At 39.5% G+C, this 27,928-nt stretch overlaps 2 protein-coding genes across 6 annotated transcripts in view; one reads left to right on the top strand and one right to left on the bottom strand.

Moving 5' to 3' along the window:
• The first annotated feature begins 17 nt into the window (after nucleotides 1-17).
• On the top strand, nucleotides 18-6,713 carry LOC307187634 (uncharacterized protein). 4 transcript variants are annotated; one of them, XR_013828668.1, is made up of 5 exons: nucleotides 18-225; nucleotides 1,117-1,295; nucleotides 3,999-4,125; nucleotides 5,082-5,319; nucleotides 5,429-6,713. XR_013828668.1 is itself a non-coding variant. In XM_079923970.1 (5 exons), the coding sequence occupies exons 2-5, from the start codon at nucleotides 1,266-1,268 to the stop codon at nucleotides 5,544-5,546; spliced, it is 348 nt and encodes a 115-aa protein (XP_079780096.1). In that variant the 5' UTR covers nucleotides 18-225; nucleotides 1,149-1,265; the 3' UTR covers nucleotides 5,547-6,713. The 4 variants fall into 4 exon arrangements, 3 of the variants coding, with proteins under 3 accessions (XP_079780096.1, XP_079780095.1, XP_079780094.1); XM_079923970.1 differs by having other exon boundaries at nucleotides 1,149-1,295; nucleotides 5,247-5,319; XM_079923969.1 differs by having other exon boundaries at nucleotides 1,143-1,295; nucleotides 5,247-5,319.
• Nucleotides 6,714-16,561: 9,848 nt separating this feature from the next.
• The window catches only part of PTPN4 (protein tyrosine phosphatase non-receptor type 4), a 178,229-nt gene continuing 166,862 nt past the window's right edge, over nucleotides 16,562-27,928 (bottom strand). For both annotated transcript variants that reach the window (XM_079923967.1, XM_079923966.1), the window contains exons 24-27: nucleotides 27,152-27,280; nucleotides 24,117-24,265; nucleotides 22,816-22,951; nucleotides 16,562-16,774 (exon numbers count right to left, since the gene is read on the bottom strand). In XM_079923967.1, coding sequence (XP_079780093.1) covers nucleotides 16,688-16,774; nucleotides 22,816-22,951; nucleotides 24,117-24,265; nucleotides 27,152-27,280 — 501 coding nt within the window. In that variant the 3' untranslated portion in view covers nucleotides 16,562-16,687. The remainder of the gene's footprint in view (nucleotides 16,775-22,815; nucleotides 22,952-24,116; nucleotides 24,266-27,151; nucleotides 27,281-27,928) is intronic.

The following is a 27,928-nucleotide window of genomic DNA, read 5'->3' as shown; positions in this document are numbered from 1 at the left end:
GGGACAGAGACGGTGAACAGATGCATGAAGAACGGTAAGAAAGCGGACGGGAAATAGGAGATTTCTATTTAACGGAGAACGTTGCATCCTTTCTCCTTACAGAGAATTCAGGTCAGTGTCCGCGATGGGCCAGGGTGTGTACTGGGCAGCGGAGATACGATGGATAATAAACAGGACACACGAAGAGACCTCATGCGCCTTCCGAGCTGACAGGAGAGACAGAAAGTAAGTGACATCAGTTAGTAAGATTCAGTACCACCTATTAGTATCCGTGGTTAGAGTTGGGCACTAGGGTTAGGCCCTGCTAAATGACAAAGAGAAAGCTAGAAGGGGGACAGGGACAGAGTGAGGACTGGTGGTCTTACACAGACCCGTAGGGAAGGAGGAAGGTCTGTCTCCTTGGAGTGAAGGGCCTGAAGGAGGTGAAGGCGCGCCCCTGCTGGGCCCGGCCTGCTCGGTTGAGCGAGGTGCCTGGGGGCGGGGGCAGAGGGAAGGGCCGTGGGGGACCGAGACGACAAGTCAGAGAGGACAGGGCCGAGCTGAAGGGGCTTCGGGGCCCTGGGCAAAGCTCCGAGGGCTTCAGTGGAGGACCTGCTGGCTGAAAGCAGAAGGGCCCTTCCTAGGGTTTGGCGCTGCCCCTTTGAACCCCCACCATCGTCTGGGGAGACACAGCTGGGGGCTGCGGTGCCACAGGAGCTGGGGTTGCCCAAAGGCCTTCACTCGTCCGTGCGGCATCTCAGCTGGGGTGGCTCTTAGCAGCAGCAGCTGAGTTCTCTTGGGCGTCCGGAGTAGGGCAGTTGAAGTGGCTGGAGCCCCTCAAAGAGTGAGAACTGAAGCTTCTAAGGCCTGTAAGGGCAACGCCCAGAAGTCGTACGCTGTCACTTCTGTTGCGGGTTACTGACTAAAGCGAGTCAGAAGGCCAGACCCCTTTCAAAAGGGACGGAAACAAGATTCCACCTCTATTTTTTTTTCTTTTAATAGTATTAGAGAAGTTTTCTTTCTCTACTTTTTAAAAATAGCTTTATTGAGATGTGATTCCCCCATTTAAAGTGTACACTTCAACGATTTTTGCGTATTTACAAAGTCGTGCAGCCATCACTACAATCTTAATTATAGACATTTTCATCACTTTCTCGTGGGAGGAGCAGCACGGATGTACAGGGGTGAGAGGAACTGCGCGTGCTCATCTCTGAAATATAGCTCCATAAAAAAGCAATGACTCGGCCATAAAAAAGAATGAAATCACGCCATTTGCAGCAACATGGATGCAACTAGAGATTCTCATACTACGTGAAGTAAGTCAGACAGAGACAAATACCATATGATATCACTTATATGTGGAATCTAAAATATGACACAAACGAACTTATCTACGAAGCAGAAACAGACTCACAGACTTGTGGTTGCCTAGGGGGAGTGGGGGGGAAGCTTGGACTGGGAATTTGGGATTAGTAGAGGCAAACCATTATATACAGAACGGATAAACAACAAGGTCCTACTGCAGAGCACAGGGAACTATATTCAACATCCTGTGATAAACCATAATGGAAAAGAATATGAAAAAGAATATATAACTAAGTCACTTTGCTGTACAGCAGAAATTAACACAACACTGTAAATCAACTATACTCCAATTAAAAAAAAAGCAGTGATGACAATGGTGCTGACACAGGGGTAGGGGAGTGTGGCTCATGTATAGATGGAACAATAAAGGGCCACAGGGTGAAGGTGGGCGATAAGTACATTAAACTATTCTGTCCATTTTATGTACAGGTTTGAATTTTTTCCATAGTAAAGAGTTAAAAAAACAAAAACAAAAACCCAACTCTCTGGGCCATGTACCCGTGGAAACCCTTCATGTCTCCCTGGGGTTAGGTTACCCTGTTTGAGAACTGTCTGGTCTTGAGTGCCACGCACCGAGTCTATCGGGGCTGAGAGCTGTGTTGTTCTTTTCCTGTTTACTGACCAACAATGGAAGCATTTTCTCTCAACGCTTATAAACCAGCTTCACTGTCCTAAATTGTTGCCTAGCACACCCGTTTAGAGGAACAGTCCTCTGCTCCATCCTTTTTTCTACCTCGGTCAAGGGTGGGGTGGGGTGAGAGAAATAGGTTGAGAAATATGGTTATAGGCTGAAGGAAATATGAAGTCTTGGAGGATGCAAGCTAAGGGCCTAAGCCATAGGAGGTTGTTTGTGCTCTAATCATGAAAGATTATTCCTCCTAACAATTCATCCTCTCCCCCGATCCTCTCCCCCAGGCATAGACACCCTCTGCAACATTCTTGTTTTGTGGTGAATTAGCCCTCTGCCTTCCACCAGAGACAGAAGGCTCTCTCCTTGGACACAGCTGAATTGTTATAATGCACTTGGCTGCAAGAAATAGAGAATACAATTAACTGTAGCTTAAAAAATAAGTAGACTATTTTTCTTACGTAAGTAATCTAGAGATTGGTTCAACTCAACAGTCCAATAGGATCCTAAACTGTTACTCTTTCTGTTCTGTCATCCTTAGTATGTTGACTCTGGTTTTTATGCTTCTAGCCTACTGGCCACAAGAGGGCTGCAGTATCATCAGCTCCCCTATCTGAGTTTCAGAAATGAAAGGGAAAGGGGAAAAGATCTTCTCTTCCCGAAGCTTTTTTTTTTTTTGGCTCTGCTGCGAGGCTTGCGGGATCTTAGTTCCCTGACCAGGGATCAAACCCATGCCACGGCAGTGAAAGCACCGAGTCTTAACCACTGGACCGCCAGGGAATTCCCAGCGAAGGCTTGTCTTTAATTCAGGGAAGGAAGTCCCACCACGCCCTGCCTCATTGCTGAGAATGGGATTACCTGCCCACACTGGCCACAGGGAGAAAGAATACCATAACTGGTTTAGACCAATTATAATTCACACTTGGGGTTTGGGGAAGGGCCTGCTCCCTCTGAGATTAAGGGCTCACCCTTAACTTCTTGAGCAGATCCAAGTTGTATTAGCAGGAAGCAGGGGGTGTTGTTAGGAAGAATGGCTGTGGGTAAGGTATCGAAAGTGCCTACTAGAATAACCCACTTTTGGTGGAACAGTCCTGGCCATGGAAAGATTTTCCTCTATTGAACTAACATCCTCACCCTAGATTTCCACTCCTATTTTAGGTCCTGGTTTGCTCTCTCTGGAGTCACAGAAAGGGGTAGATACAGGTTTTATTAGTTCTGAAAATCATTTAATACAATTGGTGGGGGGAGGGGAGGCTTAAGTGAAATAAGGCAGATTTAAAGATTGAAAGTAGAGTGAGATACAGGGTCTTGGAAGAGGCCCATACAAGTCAGGAGCTCTAAAGCTTAAAGCTGATTATCTTCACGGTAAATCCACTTTTGCCCACAAGAAAAAACATGGCCCCTCTTTCACACCACAGCCCTTTATTTTTAATTAATTAATTAATTAAAATTTTTTTTTTGGCTGTGTTGGGTCTTGGTTGCTGTGCGCGGGCTTTCTCTAGTTGCGGCAAGCGGGAGCTACTCTTCGTTGCGGAGCACGGGCTCTAGGTGTGCGGGCTCAGTAGTTGTGGCACGCAGGCTCAGTAGTTGTGGCGCACGGGCTTAGTTGCTCCGCGTAATGTGGGATCTTCCCTGACCAGGTCTCAAACCCGTGTCCCCTACACTGGCAGGCGGATTCTTAACCACTGTGCCACCAGGGAAGTCCCCACACCACAGCCCTTTAAATAACTGAGGACATTGGTCGCAAGTCTGCAAAACCCTCTCCCCTTGATTTCCAAGCTCCTTACTTTCTCAGCCAGCTTGTCTGAACTGGTCCACACGGGTGGGGCCATTCATGCTGAGGCATTCTGAGCAGAGTGAAGCAGAGAGAATTCGAGTATGAGAGTCAGTCCTCCTGGAGGCTGAAGGGGCCCTGCTTCCACAAGCCTCCACTGAGAAGACCCTTGCTGATTAGTAGAACATTGCAGAAGTGATGGTGTGTGACTTCCATCATAAATGACAGTGCCCTTCTGCCTTGCCCTCTCAGATTGCTCACTGTGGGGGACAGCAGCCACCATGTCACAAAGACACTCAAGAAGCCCTGTGTAGCCACCTGGATGGAGAGGACCTGAGGCCTCCCATCAACAGCCAGCACCCACTTGCCAGTTGTGTAGGTGAGTCATGTTGCACTGGATCCTCCAAGCCCTTTAAGCCTTCATATGACAAAGTCCCCACCAATATGCAACTGTGGCTGAGTCAGAACCACCTATCTCCTGTCCCACAGAAACTGAGCAATAATAAATACTTGTTGTTATTTTAAGCCACACACACACACACACACACACACACACAAAGAAAAAAGAAAAAAATTAAAAAAAAAAAAAGAAAAGACCCTTGAGAGAGCGGGAATCAGGAATAACTTGTTTTCCAGACACTGGATCAGGAGAGCACTGACTAGTCAAGAATGCACACAAGTAAGATAAATTAAAAAAAAAAAATCAGGAAGCACCACTAAGACAGAGTTTTATTAGCATACTGCTGTCTAGACTTCAGTTCAGAAGCTAAAAAATCCAAAATAACTTTAAGTCTGTAAAATGAGGATGATACCACCTTCCTAAGAGGGTAGTTATGAAACTTACATAAAATAAGTTAACTGAAAATGTTTTTGGAAGCACACAACACTACATAAAATATAAAAGTTATAGACCGAGGAACAAAGATCCCTGCGCTGACAGTGGGAGATGGGGGCTCCTGGAACAGGGCGGTGGCCTGGGCCTGGTTGTACACTCTTGGATGGCTCCCTTTACCCAGCTAAATCTTTCCTGAGCCAGAATCTTATGTCTGAAAGTTCACCCTTTCTCTCCATGCAAGTATTCCTGGCACGTGTAAGAGCTTAAACTAATTCACAGTGAAGTATTAACCACATAGACTAATTGAAGGACACCTTAAAAGAATGGGGGAGGGCTGGGGTAGAGGTGTGCAGAGAAGGGAGATGCAAGATAAACTGGAGACAAGTCACTCCCTTCTCCAGAGCACAAAGCCAGGCTTCTCCCTACTTCTGGAGATTCAGGACAATAGACCTAAGCATTCATGTTCCATGAATCCATACTTCATGTATCATTTTGTTCAGAATTATCTGGAACAGAGCCCTGCTGATCTGGTGGCGGACGCACGTTCTTCATTCTGCTAGGAAAAAAAAATTTCAGGAAACCCTGGATGGCTCCAGGCAAGTTCCTGCCATTGAGTAACAGAGAGGCGGAAGTGAAAACATTCTCCCATTGGGTTTGCCCAACAGTGAAACCACGAGGGACTGAGAGACTTAAGAAGAGGGCAGGAGCCACGGCTCAGCGCCCAGATGTTAAGTGCACGTGAGTCACCTGGGGATCTTGTTGCAAGGTTAAGTCTGGGGTGGGGCCTCAGAGTCCTTCATGGCCCTTACATGACTGACCCGCACCTGTGACTGTTGTGTGATTCCAGGACCCGCCAAGCTATCAGGAGACCACATAGTAGAAAGACCAGTGGTGACTACCCTGCCATGAATTCACTTGACAAGCATCCATCTTTCCTGGCATTAGTTTTCTCGTCTATAAAATGAGGTAATTTGGGACTTCCCTAGTGGTCCAGTGGTAAAGAATCCGCCTTGCAATGCAGGGGACGCGGGCTTGATTCCCTGGTCAGGGAACTAGGATCCCACATGCCACGGGGCAACTAAGCCTGTGCGCCACAACTACTGAGCCCGTGCACCTCAACTAGAGAGCCCACGTGCCACAACTAGAGAGAGAAAAACTGCCACACCACAACTAGAGAGAAGCCTGTGCCGCAATGAAAGTCCCGCATGCCTTAACAAAGATCCCGCGTGCCGCAACTAAGACCCAACACGGCCAAAAATAAATAATAAATACATCTTTTAAAAAAAATAAAATGAGTTAATTAGAACAGATGCTTCCTGAGATCTCTTCCAGATCTTAAAACCTGTGATTCTACACCTATTTCAGTACATAAGAGAATTTCATTTAATTTTACATAAACCAAATACACAAAAAAATTTGAATTTAGTTTTGTTAAAAGTAAACCAAACCTCAAATTTCCTTTAAGGAGAGAATCATCACATTTTAAATGCCTATTTTCCAAAAATTGATTTAGAAATATGAGGTCAAAGTTATGACAATGATTTTTCAAACATATAAGTTGGTACTGTTCTCTTAAAAATAATTTCTCTCAAAGAATATTAACTTTGGCTGCAGAGTCAGACACCTCCTAGACACACTAGCTACTTAACTTCCAAGGAATAAAGTGAGTTTTCACTCCTCGTCTGTAAAATGGAGACACAGTTGTGAGGGTCAAATGCAGGGGTGGGCAGTTGCAGTCCAGGGGCTTTGTACCTCATTTCTCCTGCTGATAATGCCTGAGAAAGCAGTGGGAGGTGAAGCTGTGAGTTTAGGTGGAAACTACTTCACAGGCTTCTGGATCTTCGCAGTGGTAGCAAATCTTTATCCTCAGAAGGTGGATCTGGTTCCTGGCAACAGCCAGAAGTCAATCAGAACACAGTCGGGCGAATGTGTTGCAAGACCAGGAGTCTGAAGGCAAAGGGGTTAAGTGCAGTCCGTGAAAACGGCAGAGTAGGGACCTTGGAAGATCCAGAAAAGCAACCAAAAGTCCAAAAAACATGGTCAGAATTAACTTTTTCAAACTCTGGATATTAAGCAAAAGCTTGCAACAATCCAGAGGTGTTTATTCAAGGAAAATAGCTAAATGTTGGTAAGAGCAATGAGTTTTGCAGCATTTTAATGGGCCTGGGTCTCAGCTTGCTCTCCCCAGTTCCTCTGCAGCCTTGAAACCAGCAGCCAAAGGGCCACTTGAGGGGGCAGAACAGTCAGGACTCCTTCAAAGCCCATTCCCAGAGCACTGTTACTTTCTTTGACCTAACTCAGAGCTCAAAATGAAAAGCTGGGGAGTCAGATGTGCAGAGGGGCTCTGGAAAGCTGACACATTTCTGGGAATCTCGAAGGCCACTCGTGTGCACGGGGCTATGTGCATGCCCGGCTCTAAGAATACATTTGTGTTTGAGCCCAATTATAATCCCTTAGTCTGTTGCAAAAAACAGACCCCAAGTATATCGATTTTTTTCTGTTAGTCTCTCATAATTGTCTTGTTCGTACCACTTTTCAGACTTTGAGAAAGTATTAATGACACCTGTATAAAGCCTTTGGAAAAATGTGACCCTTTTTCTTTTCACACGCACGTTTCATTGGCTTATGTAACATATAATTAAATGATATAATGAAGGTAAGTAAATGTGCATATGTAGGTTAGCAAATAAACACAGCTGGTTTTAGTAAGCTTACAACGTGCTTGGTGGAACTAGCAGAACTCTGGCATAATTAAGAGCGGTCAGTGGTGGCAAGCAGGGGACAAGAGCAGAAGGCAGAGTGCAGGATACTGGTAGGTTATTTGGATGGTGCTTAAGAAAGCTTCAGTCACAGATAGAATGTTAGTAGGAATTAGAGTAAAGCTTTTGCAAGTATGCTCCAAATTCAGAAGTCTTAAAGGTGCAGATTGATACATTTGTTTTATAAAAGTATTAAAAATATCGTCATACCCATCAGTCCCAAATAAAAATAGTCAAAAGACAAAGAACACCATGTGAAACAGGTTTTGCAACACGTATGACTGTCAAATGACTAATTTCCAACATCTCATGTAAATAAAACATTAAACAACCTGATGTAAAAGTGAGCAAAGGATATCGATATGGAATTTAGAGAACAAGAAATACAAGAGATCAATAAAGATATGAAAATCTATCCAACCTCTTTATAAATAAAATGTATGTCAAAATAAGATATTTCTTTCATGAGATGAGCAAATAAATGAAGTTTGATATCAGTCCTAATCAGAATGTGGGGAAACAGACATTCTTATGTTTGGTGGAAGCATGAAGTGATATAATCTTCTCTGAGAGCAACTATTCACATTTAAAAATGCAGGTGCCCAATGCTTAGCAATCCTCCTGCTAGAAACTGACCCTATGTGTAGACTTGCAATGATTAGTGAAAATATTTGCACGAGGATGCTCACTGCAGCGTTGTTTCTAGAGTATACAAACTGGAGACGAATGTCCATCAAGAAATTACATTACAGCATATCCATCCGTATGATGCAGGTCAACGCTGTGAGTCAAAAGAAGGAGGCAGATCTGAGTGTGTGGGTGTGCAGATACTTCCAACATGAAAAACCAGGCTACAGAATATATTGTACAATCCCTTTGGCCTTAACAAAACGTACATGTACGCGCAAATGCTTGTGCAACATCTTCCCCTAGAAGACACGAAATTTAAGGTTGCCATTTGTTTGAGGGGTACTATTCTTAGGGGCGGGGCATGGGAAAGAGGCTTCACAACTCCTGAGTCTTCCTTATACTGTCTGAAGTTTTAGTATCATGTACGTTAGAGGCATGGCATTTACTTTTGCCTTAATTTATTTCTAGATACAAAATTAAACATCATTTTCTCCAAGAAATTTTCTTACAGATGACAGATGGCATGCCTAACTGCACTTGGGGAAGGTATGAGGCAAGTGGGCTTCAGACACATGAAGAGAGGTCCTTTACTTTGACTGACAAGGTCTTAGGGTAGGAATACCAGAGTAGAGAGGCTGGGGCTGGGAGAAGAGGAAGCCAGCAGTGGCCACAGTGAAGGAGGAGCTTCTCATCAGACATTCTTTAATCTTCTAAATCCCTTTTAGTTCCTGACTGACCCACCCACCCCCAAACACAGCCACTGTGTGAGTAATTCTAGAAATAAATTTTGCATTTAGCATTCTCCTAGTCTCTTATAATCACCCACTAATGAAAAAAACGAACCACTGTTTGAAAAGCCCAACAACAAAAACTCCCATAAAATAATCTTCAAAACTCCTATACTTAAATTACTAAAGCACATCTTTATTTTGCAGTTGAACAATTTAAAGTCACAGCTAGAGTTTTTTCACGTTTGAACCTGAACAACTAGTTCTCAATCAAAATGAATTATGGCCAACAAAATATGTATAATAATAGCATTTCATAACATAAACTGCTCTTAGGGTTAAAACAGTTTGAATGCAAATCAACATTTTTATCCTGTTTGCTGTTAGTATTCATAGTTTTTTTTTACATGAAACTCATTGCAGGAATTCTAATTTTTCACTGAAATTAAGACAAATCCACAAGGCCTTTCAAGCACACAGTAAGCTGCAGTGACAAATGCATAGTGATGATTTCAAATTATCCAGTATTGACCAAATTCAAGCTTAAACATTTTAAGTGAACCCTAAGCTTCTTTGTCTCCTAACTATGGGAAACCATATGGAAAGAGCTATTTTTGTGAAACAGGGAAAGAGAATTTAAAAAATTAAGAGGCTAATTCTATTTAGTTCAGTACGATCAAACGTGAAATGGCAGCAAATATGTAAAATCATAACTTAATTAGGAAATAAACGAGACTTTTAACTAAATGACTTTTTGCCCTTCATATTTACATATAGCACCTGTTACAAGAAAAAAAATTCCCAAATTAAAACAGCCTCTACATAGAAATATTTTTAAAACTACTACTTAAAAATATCATTGATGAGTATATAGTAAACTATCTGTCCTAAAATTAAGCCTACACTGTAGAAAATAAAGACTAGCTTTTCTTATTTGAAAAGATTGCCATATGGATTGTAACTGCAACTTCCTGACGCTACAGGAACACCGGGCTGGAGACAGCTTTTATTTGCCTAAGCAGAAATATGCTAATGACAGAAAATGAAAACAGCTTAATGTAAACTTTTAGTCTCCTAAATCCTGCCCCTCAACATGTATTCGAAGTGTCAGGACTTTGCCCCCTTCAACTTACTGGTGATGAAGCACTGACTTAAATCACGCCTAATACAACTCAGAACCAAACAGATGGGTTTCCAGGTGTTCAAGTAATGTACAAAAATGCAAAGCAGAATGGTTATAGTGAACCAAACTTGGCTGAAGCTAGCTGAGAGAACTCAGAGTCCAGCAAGACTATCAACTGGGTAGCCTTTACTGTACTAAATAAATTACAAAAAAGTGGCAAAGCTAAAATCCCACAAGTTACCTTTTAAATATCAAATGATCAAGAGATCATAAAGCATTTAAACTTGGGTCCAATCCAATGAGTTCTACATGCTAATCCATTGTATTTTTCCATATTTACAAAACTCCTGGGATAAATTTTACCTTTAAATGTATAAATTAAGTCAGTAGTAAGCATGAAATAAAGTGCTGTTTGAAATTCAAGAAATCAATTTCAGCATTGAAATCTGACCTACTCTACAGAACACAAGAAAGCATGAACAACCTTGTCAACTAACTGAAGGGTGGGAAAAGATAAGTGCCAGAGACTCCCAGAATTGGGTTGAAATTTTCCTGCTCAGGAAGGCAAAAAACTGGAACATTACAATTCAGGAGTAGAAACGAAAAAGCTTCTTTCAATAAAAGGTAAAACGGGTTCAAGTGTGACTACAGTGGATTTAGTGAAACCACAAATCAGCACCTCTTTCAGTCCAAGATTGTAAGTAGGGCTGAGTGTCCTTGATGGCTTCATGGTGGTAACTTCATGTAGCAATGTGACATTTTAGTTAAGATTATCAGAAGTAGTATTTGCTAAATTTTGGAAACTCTCAGGGTTGAGGGGGCCTGATTTTAATCCTTCGACAACTGTAACAAAAGTCAATGAAGGAAAAGATTACCTTACTTCACAAAGACTCTACCGTAAAGGGAGATTAATAATTTTTTTTTTAAGTTGGAGGGATGGAAGTAGGAGTCAACATAACAAAGGCCCCACTGAGCCAAGCTTAGTGAGTGATGAATAATAAATACTACCTTTCAAAGAAACTGTTGAACAAATTATGCTGGTTTATAATGTAGGGCTTTTTCTGTCTTCTGTTCCGCTAAATTAATAAACCCTTAACCATATAAGACACCACCGTTACACGTCAGAGTTGGGCTCAGTGGTCTTACCTGTCCAAGATACTGAGAACAGAAAGCAAACTATTTATTTGTCAGGGCCTCTGCACATATTTACTGTGGTGACACTTAGGCACGGTTTTCTGGCTTCACCGAAGTCACACGCTCAGAGTGCTGTCCTCATTTGTGGCTGGCACAGTGACAAAGCCTGAGAACTTTCCTTCACAGTAAACGCATGGAGCAGAACGCTTACCCTCAAACACATGTACCCCTAACACACTCCAGAAGTCTAGAATTCAATTATTTTACACTTAAAAACAGTATGCACACATTTTTTTGAAAATTCCTAGAGTTAACACAAAGCAAAGTGAAAAAGAAGGTATTTGAAATATTGAAATATACTTCAATAATGATTGCTCTTATTTATAAAGAAAATTACATTTTTCTTCTAAAATTGCATTTTGTATAACGAAGTGGAAAACACTCTTCCTTTCCTTTTCAATCCCTTGCTAACTTTTTTTTAAACAAAGAGTATCCTTAGAATCAAGTCTTAATTCTAATAACATCTGAAAGATACATTCATTTCTTTACAGCATGAGAGACATACAAATATCATTTTTTCCTTTTTAAACAATGAAGCAAAAGAAGTTAACAGTTTCAATCTTTTGTCCATAGAAAAATATTTTCTATATCATTTATGCAACAACAGGTAGGAAAATTCTACAGTGTTTAACTGAAACTTCTACGAGCATTTACAAGGCTTTCAAACATTTTCATTCCTGTACTGAAAATTTTAAAAGGTTTCAGGAAGTTAAACATTAGAACCTCCTCCTAAAATTGTAGCCTTTAACTTGCAATATTGCTAATACCTTTCACTTTGTAAATTAAAAAAAAGAATTGGTTTACTTATTTATGCGCTGAGCCCTACCTAGTCAATGTTGATGGATGGTACCCCAGTGGATTGTACCTCTGGCTGCCCATTTAGCTTGGATTACTACAATAAAGATAACGATGACTAGGAAGCTTTAGAAATCAACAATAAACGGCAGTAGAAAAACATACAAGTAAGTAGCAGCAAATTTAGATATGGAAACAAATAACTATTTGGTGTCTACCCACAACAATTTCACCCAGATTATAAAAATAAAACGTCTCATTTCTCACTGAAATAGGGCTTGTTTTTGATAACATTGAAAGGCTCATTGTAGGAACTGCTGCTGAGAATAAGTGAAGTCTGTGTGTAATAAAACATTGTGTTGAAAATAGCTGCAGATTTTGTAAAGTAAGTTAAACCCAAAAAGTACAATTTAGGGATTAATTTCATGGTCTCTCTATAAAATTGCTGAAATTATCTATTCGCAGTTAGCCCTCAAATAAGTTTTGTTATTATACAAATTCCTTTGGAGCTATACAATTTTCTAAAAACTTTATAAAACAGCTGCTACAAGCTGTGTTGTGATCACAGAGACCCCAATAAATCTTTGCCAACAGATCAGTAATTCTGATATTCGATGAAGTTAATCCAGTGGGTTTTAAAAACAGGTATTTTACTTAGAGGAAACACCAGAAAAAAAAAATGGTTGCAGAAATTGTGGTTGGCTAGCTGAAGCAAACGTGGGAAGAAGTAAGCTGTGTTGACATAGTTACTTTGTTGATATGGCAGCTTACGTACAAGAAAGCTGTGGCATAATTTCTCTCTCTCCTCTTATTATTAAAAGATGTTGGTTTCAACAAATATTTACCTTAATGTAGGTGACAAATGCAAATTCACCTAAACTACAAAATAATTACTACAAAATAAAAGAGGTGTAAACATACCCCACATTATTGTGGCATAAATAATTTTTATGAATTCAAAACTACTTTGGCAATCTTACCATCAGAATACCTTTAAATATTCAAAACACGGGTATTAAATAGAACATTGTTAAAAATTCTTGTTTCCTTCTCCCTTTCCGATAAGATTATAAAACAAGTAATGCTTTAATTCTACTGCACGTTCACATTATGAACATAAATTATTTAATTATAAGTGGACATACATCCTAAATCTTAGTTCTATGTTTTAAGTGCTTTTAAAACTTAGACCTCTAATTTGCATTTCAGAATGTTTTCACACTGCATGTATATCAGCCTAAACAAGCAGAGTTGGGGCCCTAATTAGGATTGCTTTTTAAAGCCTACTTGTTCTCTAAATTAAATGACATCTTCTAAGGTCATCAAGTTATTAAGTAAAAACACTGCCTGAGTATAACTCTTGAACTGAAATAGACTAAACTTCACTAGAATTTATGATATTCACATACGTTGCCTATAAGAATAGAAGGTGAGACTGGATAAAATCTTTCAAGTTTCTTTCAGCGCTCAGGTTGTAGTACTTGTGGTGCAGATGGGAGGCCTTTGTTCCAATACCTGATCAGACCTGGTCAGACCTGCCAACAGATAATAAACAACTCTACAGGTACCACAGTCCTTTACCCCTGTTTGTTAGTATTAGCCTTTGTGAAGCAACACATGCATCATCGCACAAAAGCATCTCTATGTGTATATATCAGCACTTGAAACCTTCAAGTAACTGTCTTAATGGCTTAACATAGCTTACACACTTGAAGTCAGTTTTTAATCTGTAAATTTTCTCTTTACTCTTAACCAACATGGTCAACGCCCCCCCACTTGTGCTGGGCAGGCCGCACAAAGGAAAGGGTTGCTTATGCTAATTACTCTGCCTCGGTTTTGGATGTATGCACTGGTTTAACAAATACTACCAGGTATTCCTCTTGTGAATGCGGTCTATTCCAAAATATTCCTCAACCTATGTACACAGTGCGGACACAAACCAGATGTTCAGTATAAGACCGAAAATGAACCTGGTAAAACCATCCTAAATCAGAGAGGAAAGGTTTTTACAAACATTTCTTAGCATTTACAAAAGCCCCTTGATTCACCAATACCTATTTCCAGTTGTGAGAATAACAGTCAGCACTGATTTCTTGAGTGTGTGTGTGTCTTGCAGGGGGGTGGGGGGGAAACTGGCCGCTGGAGGGGGAGGGAAGTTTAGATAAAGAAATCTGGCATTTTGTTACACACTGTTACATTGATATGAGTGGAATCTAGAACTACTTGGTGTATGAAAGCTGGGATTATTCCTAGAACCCTATTTAGATTGACAAACAGATTAAAAACATTCTCAGGCAGGGACTTCCCTGGCCGTCCAGTGGTTAGGACCCGGTGCTTCCACTGAAAGGCAGAAGTGCTCACTGCCAACAAATTATTAGAGTTACTCTCAGAAGTGTAAACAGAGCCCTAAATCAAAGAACATGCCAACCATGACATTTGTCTGTTTATGTCTATATAACTTTATCTTTTTATCCATGGTTGTCATATCCTGTCCATATAGTTAGGATAGGTTTTCTTTTTAATTCAGGTGAAAAACTACTGCCAAAACAGTTATTAATTCTTAGATCCCTGACATTTTATTCTTTCACTTTCCAACTTACCATGGTGTTGTACAGCAGCCTGAATCACATCTATCTGCTGGCAAAGAGCGGAATGTTCAAAAAAGACTACAGAGTTATTTACTATCTTATACTGTCTTGACTGTGAAATTCAGAAATAGATACAAGAATTTCTCTTTGACATAAAGGTCATGCTTACTTTTCTCTTTTAAAAAAAGGTAAAATATTTTAATACAGTAATGTATTTGGTATCTTGGCTATTAATGTTTAGGACTTAACTTCCTAAAATTTACTATTATGGATTTTGAATATTTGAAATAACATCATTTAGATTATACTGAAGATTTAAAAATGTACATTCTCCCGCTCATACTAAAGGACATTCCAAAATATCTACCATTCAACTGTAAATTTTATCAAGACTATACAGAAATATTCAGAAACCACTAGTAAGTGAATCTATTTTAACCATAATCCATAGAAAGTAATTGTGTAATATAACATTTCAATAGCTGAGAAAATTTCCACTTATATTAAAATTGGGCAATTTCAAAGTTCTATCTCTCTGAGGACTTAAAAATTAAAAAACCTGAAGAGGAGAATATACACATCCTTAAAGGGAATCAGGTCCTCCATCAGGCTGGACAATCAAAACTCTCCATATTAACATGCTTATAACTTAATAAGTATATATAAACTGGAGCAACTTAATTGTACACAAAAATGACAAGAAAGCCCTCATTTCAGCTACTGAGGGATTACAATTAGAAACACTCAATGACGTTTCATCCCTCGTTTGTGGTCTGCCAACCAACAGACCAGTGTGAACAAAGCTTGGTAAGAAATGAAATGAATGCTGATCATTTACTTAGTGATAGAAACAAGTCACAATTAGCTGCTCTAACTTTAGTTTAGAGTTTCCATATGTTTAACTTTAATGTGTATAGTAGATGCTATTTCTAAAGTCAGGGATAAAATAAATAAGAAATTTGAAGAATAAAGCATCTTTTAACTTCAGCTGCTAAACTGTAACCCCTGTCCCTCAGGAAAGGAATGTGCAGGTTTTGAATAATTCCATAGCAGCAGAGCGTTCACTCAGTAGAACACAAATTATCTTGGCTTCTTGTGGCAAAATACAGGAATTGAGCAAGAAATAGAATTTCATTACTCTTCTTTGACTGCATAACTCTCAATACGAGAAGCTATTTTTTAAAATGTGAACTGATTCAAAATGCATAAAACTGTAAATGTACAATATACATACATACCTCCTAGTGGGGTCAAAGGAGGAGTGCCTTTTCATTAGACATACAAAGACGTCTCAAGGCACTTAAGGGGTTAAGACACAATGCATGCATTCCTTTACATCAAGTATGTGAAATCACATGATTTGGAATAAGCCAACCTTATGATAAATATAAGTTACATTATTAAATTCAAGAAAATCTGTAGGGCTTCCCTGGTGGCGCAGTGGTTGAGAGTCCGCCTGCCGACGCAGGGGACGCGGGGTCGTGCCCCGGTCCGGGAGGATCCCACATGCCGCGGAGCGGCTGGGCCCGTGAGCCATGGCCGCTGAGCCTGCGCGTCCGGAGCCTGGGCTCCGCAACGGGAGAGGCCACAACAGTGAGAGGCCCGCGTACCGCAAAAAAAAAAAAAAAAAAAGAAAAGAAAAGAAAAATTGTAGATTCTTATTTATACTTTCTATAAGATGCTGGTAAATTGACAATGTGCAGCATTTCCTGGGAAAAGCAAATTCCACCTTTCTTCTTCCAAACAGCAGGTCTCTATGGGGGGAAGTGTAGGGAAAGATGTGCTGCATCCATAGGCAGTGTACTGGCTAATACTGAGAACGATATTGCTAACATTTAAAGAGTAACATCCGGTAACCAGTATAGTAAGAACATGAATCACTGGGAAACACCCGAGCTGACTCCTGATGTTGACTTCTTTTTGCTTTCAAGATACAAGTGTACAACAGAGACGACGAGAATTCTGAGCCTTGTTTGTGGCAATTCTACCAGAAGGGGACTGCATGGCACCACCACAAGATTTCGTAAATTACCCTGAACATGCTCAGTTATTCACTATTTGTTTGGAGCAAAGCATGAAAGAGTCTTCAAACACATGAATGACAGATTTTGAGAGAGTGACTCTTTTTTGAAACGTAAAGTGCAACAGTGCTGAAGTTTTCAGTTTTTGTTAGTTCTTCTTTTTTTTTTTTTTTTGTCTGTTTAGATGCCATTTCCTGCAAGCAGTATTATGGCACAGTGAATATAATGGAAAGCAGTTTTCCAACACATATCCCAGACCTTTGCTTTCTTATTTATTTGATGATGTCGTTAAAGGTTTAACAAATCCTTCTTCATAAACTTTCAAAATAGCTTCACATACAAATCTGTATTGACTCTGAAAAATAAAATATAAAAAAATAGAATGGATCAGAAAAACTAGAAAACAAGCAAAGACAGACAAACATCTCACTTGGCTTGCTTATACAAGAAATACAAAGTAAGACTGCACAGAGATACCACTTTTCACCAAGAGACTGGCAAACAAAGTTTGACAGCATATTCTGTCGGCAAAACCCACTCATACATTGCTAGTAGGAATGTGTATACCACAATCCCTATGGATGGACAGTTGGCCTCATCTGACAAAATTACATTGATTTACCTATTGACCCAGCAATTCCACTTCTAGGAATCTATCCAGAAGACAAACTAGAAAAAGAAATTAAAATATTTATTCAGAAATGAGGCTGTTCACTGCGGAATTACTTATAATGACAAAAAAGTAGAAACAATTCAAATCATCATCAGTAAGGGACTGGGTGAGTAATCTGGTACATCCTCAAAGTGCGGTACTATGAAATGGGGGGGGAAAGGAAAAGAAGTCTACAGACTGCTACAGACTGATTCCAGGATATTTTGTTAAGTAAAAAAAGCAAGGCAGAGAAAAGTGCATGCAATATATTATCTTTATAAGAGAAAGGGGGGGAATACAAATATGTACTATCTCAAAATGTATGTTAAGAAAAAAGCAAGGGAAGGATAAATCATAAAAAAAATGGTTTCCTATAAGGAAAGGAGTGAACAGGGTGAAGGAGAGAGATAGAGGATATACTTCTTTTATAGATTTTACTTTGGAACCATGTAAAGATACTCCATAATTAGAACATTAATTTTAAAAGCCTCTATAAATCGAAAATATAAAACATATCAATGTATGTATCTAGTTGATGGCATAACCACATACAGAGGAGCTATTTCAAAGGACTTTGAAACAGTAATTTAACTGTGTATCTCTGTAGAATATATATCCCAAAGCAAAAAGAACTGTGGAAAGAAGTGAAAGTTCTTTTTGGTAACGATACTGTTGGTAGTGTTAGTTTTGTTATTCTGAGACAGCTGTTGGGTAATCTGGAATAAAACAAATGAGGACTTGGGATATGCTAAGTCTTTCATTTCTGGTATTGTAGAGAACCAGCATTCTTGTTAAAGAAGAAAAGGGACAAAGATATAAGCAGAAAATGGTAAGTGAAAACACTGTGGTCTGAGTCTGTATTGGAAGCCGTGAAACAGAGCAGGGCCCTATGGTCTATGCCCCCCATGTCCTCAGCCTGCCTTTTGTCTGTGGAAAAATTTTAGCCAAAGAGTAACTTTAATCAGAGAAATGAGAAAATGCAGAAACAATGGAAAACAGTCAAAGGCGACTGGATAATAATATAGTCATTAAGCAGAGTCAAGGACCTTTAGTTCCTCCTCAAGGGCTGTAGATAATATTCTAAGCCGTATCCTGTGAGCTGTCTTATAGATACTGAAACCCCCGCCAGGTGGAAGAAGTGAACTACACGATGACCAGGCTGTAGCCATGACATAAGCTGCCACAATTCCGAGAACTGGCCCCAAGGAAATGGGAACGAACCAACCCTGGAGAGGCCAATGAACCAACTCATTATATTGAAAACTTATAAATAAAGGGAAAGCATCAAGTGTTAATCTTGTCTTTCCTATACAGACTGTACCACTGGTTAACCAAAGAGCAGATGAGAAGTTTCTCTTTACAGAAGTATTCCAACTAATAAATAACAAAGGAATGATAGAATATCATCATTTTGCAAGCCCAATGAATTAATGATGCAGACATTGATCACCCAAGGCTGCTAACATCACAAAAAGGAAGACACAGACATCATGTACCCTCTGAAGGAAGCTGCTGCAACCTACAGATCCATTTACCAGTTCTGGAAAAGACAGAGAACACCATCTTGGGAACACAATCAGCAAAATCCAGACTATGGGAGAACAAGTAGCACAAACAACCTGTGTTGTTCATCAGATAAACTGCAAGAAGAATGAAGAGAGACACAGGAGGAAGACACAGATTGAAAGAGGTTTAGGAGACACACAGACCAATCAAAATGTGTGGGCCATATTCGAATCCTGACGTCACACAAACTGTGAAAACAGAAACAAAAACTCATTACGTATGATAGGATCCAGCAATCTGACTTGTGGATATATATCTGAAAAGATTGAAAGCACTGTCTAAAAGAGATATTTATACATCCATGTTCACAGCAACATTATTCAACAATAACCTAAATGTGGGAATAAACCAAATGTCCATCAACAGATGAAAGGATAAGAAAAATGTGGTATATACACACAAGGAAGTATTTTTTTCAGCCTTAAAAAGGAAGGAAATTCTGACACATGCTACAACATGGGTGACTCTTGAGGACATTATGCTCAGTGAAATAAGCCAGTCACAAAAGATAAAAACTGTGTGATTCCACTTATAGGATGTATCTGGAGCAGTCAAATTCACAGCAACAGAAAATAGAATGGTGGGGGCTGGGGGAGAGAAAAATGGATTTAATGGCTATAGAGATTAAAAAGTTCTACAGATTGGTTATACAGCAGTGTGAATATACTTAATACTACCGAACTGTACACTTAAAAATGGTTGAGATGGTAAATTTTACGTTTTGTATTTTACTACAATTAAAAGTAAAAAATCTATTATGTGTGGATATAGATATAGAAACCTCAAGAAAATACTAGCAAATCAAGTCAAGCAACATATAAAAAGAATTAAACACCATGTCTAAGTAAGATTTATCTCAGGAATGCAAGGTTAGTTTAACACCCCAAAATCAATCAATCTAATACATTATGTTAATAGAATAAAAGACACAAACTACATTATCATCTCAGATACAGAAAAAGCACCTGACAAAACTGAACACCCTTTCATCATGAGAACACTCAACAAACTAGAAAGGGAGGGAACTTTCCGAACTTGATAAAAGGCACTAATGAAAAATCCATGCTAACCTTACAGTACTTAGTGGTGAAAAACAGAAAACTGTCCCTTAAGACCAGGAACAAGACAAGGATGTGTGGTTTCACCACTTCTATTTAACACTGTACTGGAGATTCTGGCCAGGGCCAGAAAAGATGAAAAGAAAACCAAGGCATCTATACTGGAAAGGAAGAAGTAAACTCTCTCTATTTGCAAATGACATGATCTGTATATAGAGGATCCTAAGGAATTATTAGAGTTAATAAATGACTTTAGCAAGGTTGCAGGATACATGATCAATATGCAAAATCAGTTTTCTTTCTATATCCAAGCAATGAATAGTCCTAAAATGTAATCAAGAAAACAAGTACACTTACAATAGGACCAAAAAGACTAAAAAAACTTTAAGAATACATTCAACAAAAGAATGATAAGACTGTGCAATACAAAACACTGTTGAAGGAAATTAATGAAGACATAAATAAATGGAAAGACATTTTGTGTTCATGCTTTTGAAGACGGAATATCATTAAGATGGCAACACTCCCCAAAATGATCTATAGATTTAATGCAATCCCTGTCTTGCTTTTTTTGCAGAGAGGACAAACCGATTCTAAAATTCTTATGGAAATGCAAGGGACCCAGAGTAGCCAAAACAGTCTTGAAAAAGAAGAACAGGGTTGCCAGATACAGATTTCCTGACTTCAAATTTTATTACCAATTTATAGTAATCAAGACAGTGTGGTATGAACATAAGAACAGACATATAAATCAATGGAATACAACTGAAAGTCCAGAAATAAACCTTTACATTTGCAGTCAAGGGACCCAGAGACAATTCATGGGGAAAGAACAGTCTTTTCAACAAATGGGGCTGAGACAACTGGAAATACACATGCAGAAGAATGAAGGTAGACCCCTACCTCACACCACATGCAGATATGAACTCAAAACGGATCTGACATTTAAATGTGACAGCTAAACTATAAAACTCTTGGAAGAAAAAACAGGAATAAATCTTTGTGACCTTAAGTTATGCAATGATTTCTTAGCTATGACACCAAAAGTGTATGTGATTAAAAACCAGACAAAACTGGATGTAATCAAAATTAAAAACTTTTGTGCTTCAAATGACTTAATCAAGAAAGTGAAAGAATAGCATAAACAAAAACATTTGCAAACCATAGAACTATGAGACGAGACTTGTTTTTAGAAAATATAAAGAACTCTTACAATTCAACAATAAAACAAAAAAAACAAATTGAAAAACAGGCAAAAGATTTGGACAGTCCTCGAAAGAAGGTATACAAATAAATGGCCACACGAAAAGATACTTGATATCATTAGTTATTATGGAAATGCAAATCAAAACCACAAGACACCACTTTATATTCATTAGGAAGGCTAAAATAAAAGATAATGACAAGTGATGACAATGATGTGGAGAAAATGGAACCCTCACACACTGCCAGGGGACTGCAAAATGGTGCAGCTGCTGAGGAAAACAGTCTGACGGTTCCTCAAAAGGTTAAACAGAGTTACCATATGACCCAGCAATTCCACTCCTGGGTATATACCCAAGAGAAATGAAAACATTTATAAACAAAAACATATACACAAATGCTTGTGGCATCATTATTCATAATAGTCAAGAAGTGGAAACAATGTAAATTTCCATCAACAAATGAATGTGTATCTATTCAATGAATAAGGAATGAAGTACTGAGATATGCTACAGAATGTATATACCTTTTAATATTATGCTAATTAAAAGAAGCCAATTATTTATGAAAGATCAAATTATATGATTCCATTCACATGAAAAGTCAGAATAGGCAAACCTACAGAGACAGAAAGTAGATTAATGGTTGCCTACGGCTAGGTTGGGGGAAGCCTGGGGAAGGTAACAGGGAAAAATGGGTACAGGATGTCTTCTTTGGGGTGATGAAAATATGCTAAAATTAGATAGCAATTATGGTTGCCAAACTCTGTGATATAAAAAAACCCAGTGAAACGTACACTTGTTAAAAAGGGTGAATTTTATGGCATGTGAATTATATAAAGCTGTTCTAAAGTTTAAAAAGACATGATTTATATGAGACAACCGGAAATCTGAACACTGGCTATTGCTAATATTAGGGAATTACTGTTAATTATACTTTGGTGTGATAACGGTGTTGTGGTTTTGTTTAGAAGAAAAAAACACTCCTTATCTTTTAGAGAGACACACTAAAATATGTATGGACAAAACAATATGATGTGTAGGGTTTGCTTCAAATGTGCAGACAACAGGTGGCAGTATGAAGGAAACACCACAGCCAGTGTTGGGGCTGAGTATGCAACACAGTGTTGATTACATTATATTGTCTGCTTTTGTGTATGTTTGAAATTTTCCATAATTAAAAGCTAAAAAAATGACAGGCACTTACCACATAGGTCAGTTCACTTCAGTAACCTTAATGCCACCAACAGTGCTAACATTTCACAGTGGCTTAATATAAAAAATAATCTTAGCGTTAACTCTAAAATTCCATGATTCCTCTTTTGATTCTTGGAACATAATTCAGAGTCGGTATAGAATATAGTAAGTTAGTAGCTTAATGTTGATGATTTTTGTTGTTGCAATTTAAGCTCCTATGTAAAAAAGAAAGGCAATTTCCCCACAGCTGTTTCACTGAAAACAGGTCTATCAAGATTCTCCAGTCTAGGGACACTATCGTTCTCAGCACTCCATTTGACTAAGTAACCCAGGGCACGTTCCTCCTCTGCACCTGTTTAGGCAGTTCAGAACTAGCATGATAGGCTGGTGTTAGCAAACGTTTTCTGTAAAAGACCAGATAGCAAATACTTTCGTGTTTGCAATCACATGGTGCCTGCTGCAACTTCTCAACTCTGCTACTGTAATGTGAAAGCAGCCATAGACAACATGTAAACAAATGACTGGCTGTTTCCAATAAAACTTTATTTATAAACACAAGTGGCGAGTTTGGCTCATTGGCAGTATTTGCTGGTCCTTGTGCTAAGGTTATTAGCTCCTGGCAGAGAATTAAAAAGAGAAAAGTATGGTTTGAAATATATACTGATAACAAAAACCATCACGTTGAGAATGCACACTCATACATGAGGCATGTAGTACTTACAGGAGTTTGGATCATCATGGCTCGTTGGTCTCTCATTGTTCTCACAATATCTAGTGGATAAACTGGCTGATTGCATTCAATGAGACACATGGCTGTTTCCATGGTAATAAGAACCCCAGTTCTTCCAATCCCAGCACTAAAAAAGACAAATATGGGGCAAGGTCTGATACAATTCTGTTACACTTCTTGGGCCTTTTGTACTGAATCATATTACAGTAGAAGAACAATTTTGATTTTAATGTTTTATATTAATAAAAGTAGCAAGCCAACTGGAAACTATTTTGGAAACCAAAAAAAAAAGTCACTTAATACAGATTAAATGGTCTGTAGCCACCCCTCCCCCACTGTTAGTTGCAAATATACAATTTTAAAAGTTACACTTCCGTTTGTAAAATCTGAACAAGGTATAGAAGCTTACTGGAGAAAACAGCTTTAAAATACAAAATAAGAGGATTACAATAATAAATCATTAACAAATGTACAGAAGACAACTATTTTACACACGCAAAAATCAATTTTTAAAACCAAATTTAATTTTCATTAAACTTCACCATTGACACAGTTAAGAACAACTCTGTGAAGTACTCTGTGAATGTGGATGAAGTAGCTCTTGGGAACTAAGGATATGAAATAGCCAAACGTGTCCACCATTCCTGCCATTTTGCCTCTCCAATATTTGGTCTACAGTCTGTTTTGATGATTTGAAAGTTTGCTCTTAAAAAGTGCTGGAAAGTTTAAGGATAAAGAGATACCTTAATACATCCTCTGAATAAACCACTTAGATAAGGAGAAAATAACTTCTGGCTCCTAATCTCTGCAAGGCTGTAGCATTGTATCTGGTCCCTTGAGGGCAGAAGGGTTCAGTGTGAAAGGAAGGAGGGTGTGAGCCGCCATTCACCGGGGCTCTTGGAAGTAGTCCCCCCCTGAGAGGGTTGGGCAGCGCCACTCCAAGGAGGTGAGATGCTCACCAAACGTCCTAGGAGGGGCCAGAAGCAGGAAATCCAAACCTCAGGATGCAACCTAGCTCCTGCAATGCTGTATTTCATCAAATCTATGAAACCATTAGCTTTAGGACATAACTATGAAGAAGACAAACTGCCAAGAATCAGCACAGTATTATTCTTACTTCTTATGATAAAATTTCTGTCAGTCATCTGTTAAAACATACCCTTTGCCTTCTACCTTCAGAGCCTAGCTTCGAGATCTATCAGAGTGACAACCGTAACTGAAGGACGTATTCCCTTTTAAAAATGACACATCTAGTCAGTTACTCAAATCACAATAGACAGAAAATAAAATACCTGCAATGAACAACAATAGGTTCTTCCTTGCCGGCCCTCTTATTTCGTACATGGCAAACAAAATCCAGAAAGTCGCTTGAATCGTCAGGGACCCCATGGTCAGGCCAGGCTATATACTGGATCTGAGTGAGCTGACGACTCTCATTTTTCTATGTATAATGAAAAATTATGCACCTGAGTTAGAAATAATCATTAAAATATAAACAAATATTCATGTCACTTTAATTTTAGGAGAAAAGCAATGGACTTCCCTGGTGGCGCAGTGGTTAAGAATCCGCCTGCCAATGCAGGGGACACGGGCTCGAGCCCTGGTCTGGGAAGATCCCACATGCCGCGGAGCAACTAAGCGTGTGCGCCACAACTACTGAGCCTGCGCTCTAGAGCCCGTGAGCCACAACTACTGAAGCCCGTGCGCCTAGAGCCCATGCTCCGCAGCAAGAGAAGCCACTGCAATGAGAAGCCCGTGCACCAAAACGAAGTGTAGCCCCTCCTTGTTGCACCTAGAGAAAGCCCGCGCTCAGCGACGAAGACCCAACGCAGCCAAAAATAAATAAATTTTTAAAAAAACAAAAGAAAAGCAAAAGAAAGCACTCTCATTCCCCCCTGCCAAAAAAGTAATGTATAAACTCAATAAAACCCAAAAGTTCAAGGAAAAGGAAAGAAACCATTTTACAGAAACAGCTGTACACATTTAAGTATCAGTCACTTGGATTATTACTCTTCTTACAACTCAATTTCTGTATTTGTAGAGTATTTTTAGGATGATAATCAAGTAAACAGGCAAAAACAGATTAAGATCCCAGAGAAATGTTTAAAAGAAAACTAAAGAATTGTTAGGTGAGCAAAAAGTAAGGTAAAAAAAAAAATCTTTTTTTTAATGAACAAAGTTGGGCTAATACTTATTGATAAGTGCAAGTGAAATTATGGCGATCAGGAAAAATAAAATCTCAAAATAAATGTAGGTTAAACACTGGAGAGCATAAAAACACAAAATCAGTCAGGACTTAATTCTTTTTGGGGAGCCAAAAGTTGGTATAATGAAGAAAGTAAGGTACTGAATTTATACATCTTGGCTCAAATGTCAACTTTGCCAGTAAGGATGCTAATTCAGAGCCTTACTTTCTCCAAATGAAAAATGAAATGACATCTACACCTCAGAGGGATAGTCTTACGTTAAAAGGATTCAGTGAGAGGACCTGCAAAGCACCCAGTCACAGCTGTTTGGAATCATATGCTCAATACTTGGTAGCTATAGTCATTCAACACTATGAAGTCTGGTTACTGTCATTTACATTAGATGGAGCTTCCAGAAAAGAACGTGAAAGTAAGGTAATCAAGAGAGAAGAATTCCCAAAGAGACCTCAGTTTAATTTGATAACTAATTTTTCAGATGAATTGAAGGTATCTAGCACAGATTACCTTTGACTATGATTGGTAACAAAAGAACTTAACGGTACCAATAATCTACAAGAATGGGTAAGGTAAAATCATATTTTATTAAGTTTGGGGGTAGCATTTATCTGTCTATTCATCTATCTACCCATGTATGTATGTACTGATGGTAGCAAGTTAATTTTCCCAATTATAATTGGCTCCAACGTTAGAAACTAATTTGTGTCTTAGCATAGTTCTGAGGTACTCAGCGTTGCAAAGAAAAGCCGCTAAAATATATACAACTGCCATGGATAATCTGCCGGTGGCGAACGACGGGATACACATGTCACCTGATGCAACCCTCTACAAGCTCATCTGTCATGTCTATTTAGGAAAGTGAAGAACCAGCTTATTGGCTTGCCTTGTCATACAACCACAAGCTATACAGTATCCACGCCCAAACCCCAAATTCATTCTCCTATCTCTAGCCCGTAAGATTTTGAAAACTTTACTTTCTTGTAACTTTAGCTTTATCCAGGGCCAGGTTCCTTCAGCACAACATGGCGCTCCTTCCCTTTCTGGTCAGAAGGCCCTGTCTCACTGGACTCCTGTAATCACCCTCGGGGAAGGGTGCGGTGGCGGCAGCCTGCGTGTGGGACCAGGGGAGACGTGGTCTCGTCTCCAAAGGCTTGGCCGTTGATGCTGTGCTGTCTGCTCTTCTCTAGCATCACTTCTTTCTGCCTTCAGCCCCCAAAGCCCCTACCGCCCCTCTGCCCCAGGTGCCTGGTCCAGGCTCTGGCAAGCCCAACAGGACAGGCACGTGCTGCCCTCCACACATCTCCCAGCTGGGTTACTGAGCCGGCGTTTCCTCGTCGGTTTCCACTCTGGCTTTGATCTGGAAGCCACGTGGACTGACCCAGGCAGCAGTAAGAAAAACTAACAATTTGAAAGCTATAATCTGTCTGAGGTCAGAAGGTCCTGCCTACCTACGATCTTTTCCTCCTTAATACTGAGAAGACTGTGAAACTGCTCTCTTCCACTCTTAAAAAAGGGGAATAGGGGGCTTCCCTGGTGGCGCAGTGGTTGAGAGTCCGCCTGCCGATGCAGGGGACACGGGTTCGTGCCCCGGTCCGGGAGGATCCCACATGCCGTGGAGCGGCTGGGCCCGTGAGCCATGGCCACTGAGCCTGCGCGTCCGGAGCCTGTGCTCCGCAACGGGAGAGGCCACAACAGTGAGAGGCCCGCGTACTGCAAAAAAAAAAAAAAAAAAGGGGGGGGGGGATAATTTGATAGCTTTCAATTGTTCTTTCCATTTCTACAGATGGACTCCAGTACCTTACTGATAATACGTGGAGGAAACAATCTATAGCCAACACCCCTGGCATAATTTTTATGAATAGGAAGAGTACAATGTTAATAGTAATAAGTATTATTTACTAGACTATTTTTTCACTGATCATTCGTATTTACTTACAGAAATTGGAAATATTATAGTAGGAGAATACATTTCATAAGATTCCGAAGTATCCCAATGAAGCAAATAGTTCAGCAATTTTTTAATATTTCTTAGTAACTAGGACTCAGACTAAAAACATTTTCATCTGTCAAAGCCTCTACCTTAAACAAAACAGCTCTAACCAACAGACGCCCTGCCTTCGTACCTCCTGGTTAAACAGTGTCATCTTCCTGAAGACATATGCAGTGTTTCCTTCTTCTGAGTGGCAGGTGACTTGGTAGCACCCATAGGATGAACTTCCTGTGGGTTCCGGCCAATACTGGTGACACTTAACCTGGTATCAATAGATTTTAGAAATATACATAATTCAGGTTCTCCAATTTTTAAAATGTTTTAATTTTTAAGAACTTTCAAACTTACAGAAAAGTGACAAGAATAATTTAATGAACTCTCATATACCCTTCACCTAGATCTACCAACTAGTATCATTTTTTTCTTTGCCACTTTTTCTCTCTGCAATAATAGTCTGTTTGGATATATTTTGAGACTGCGAATATCCTGTTTACAACAAGCTTCCACCCATTGTTTTACCATTACACTAATTTAGATTTAAGTTAACAATGAGAAAGAATCTTCAACTAAAATGCCAAATGCAATCCATGTATTTTCATAATTAAGATTTTTTTAAAAAAAGGCTTCATGACATACAATTCACATACCATTCAATTTACCCATTTAACATACACTATTCAATTGTTCTTAGTATACTCACAGAGCTGTGTAACCATTACCACAATCACTTTTAGAACATTTTCGTCACCCCCAAAGGAAGATCCACAGCCCTTAGTAATCCCTGTGTGTCCCTCTGGCCCCCTCTCCTCCCTCTAGGCCAGGCCTGGGTGACCACTAATCTACTTTCTGTCCCCTATGGCCTACTTTGGACATCACATATAATAGAAGCATAAGACACGTGGTCTTTGGT

Source organism: Stenella coeruleoalba (genome assembly GCF_951394435.1).
Source record: "Stenella coeruleoalba genome assembly, chromosome: 6".
Lineage (NCBI taxonomy): Eukaryota > Metazoa > Chordata > Mammalia > Artiodactyla > Delphinidae > Stenella > Stenella coeruleoalba.
This window is presented reverse-complemented; position numbering and strand designations above follow the sequence as displayed.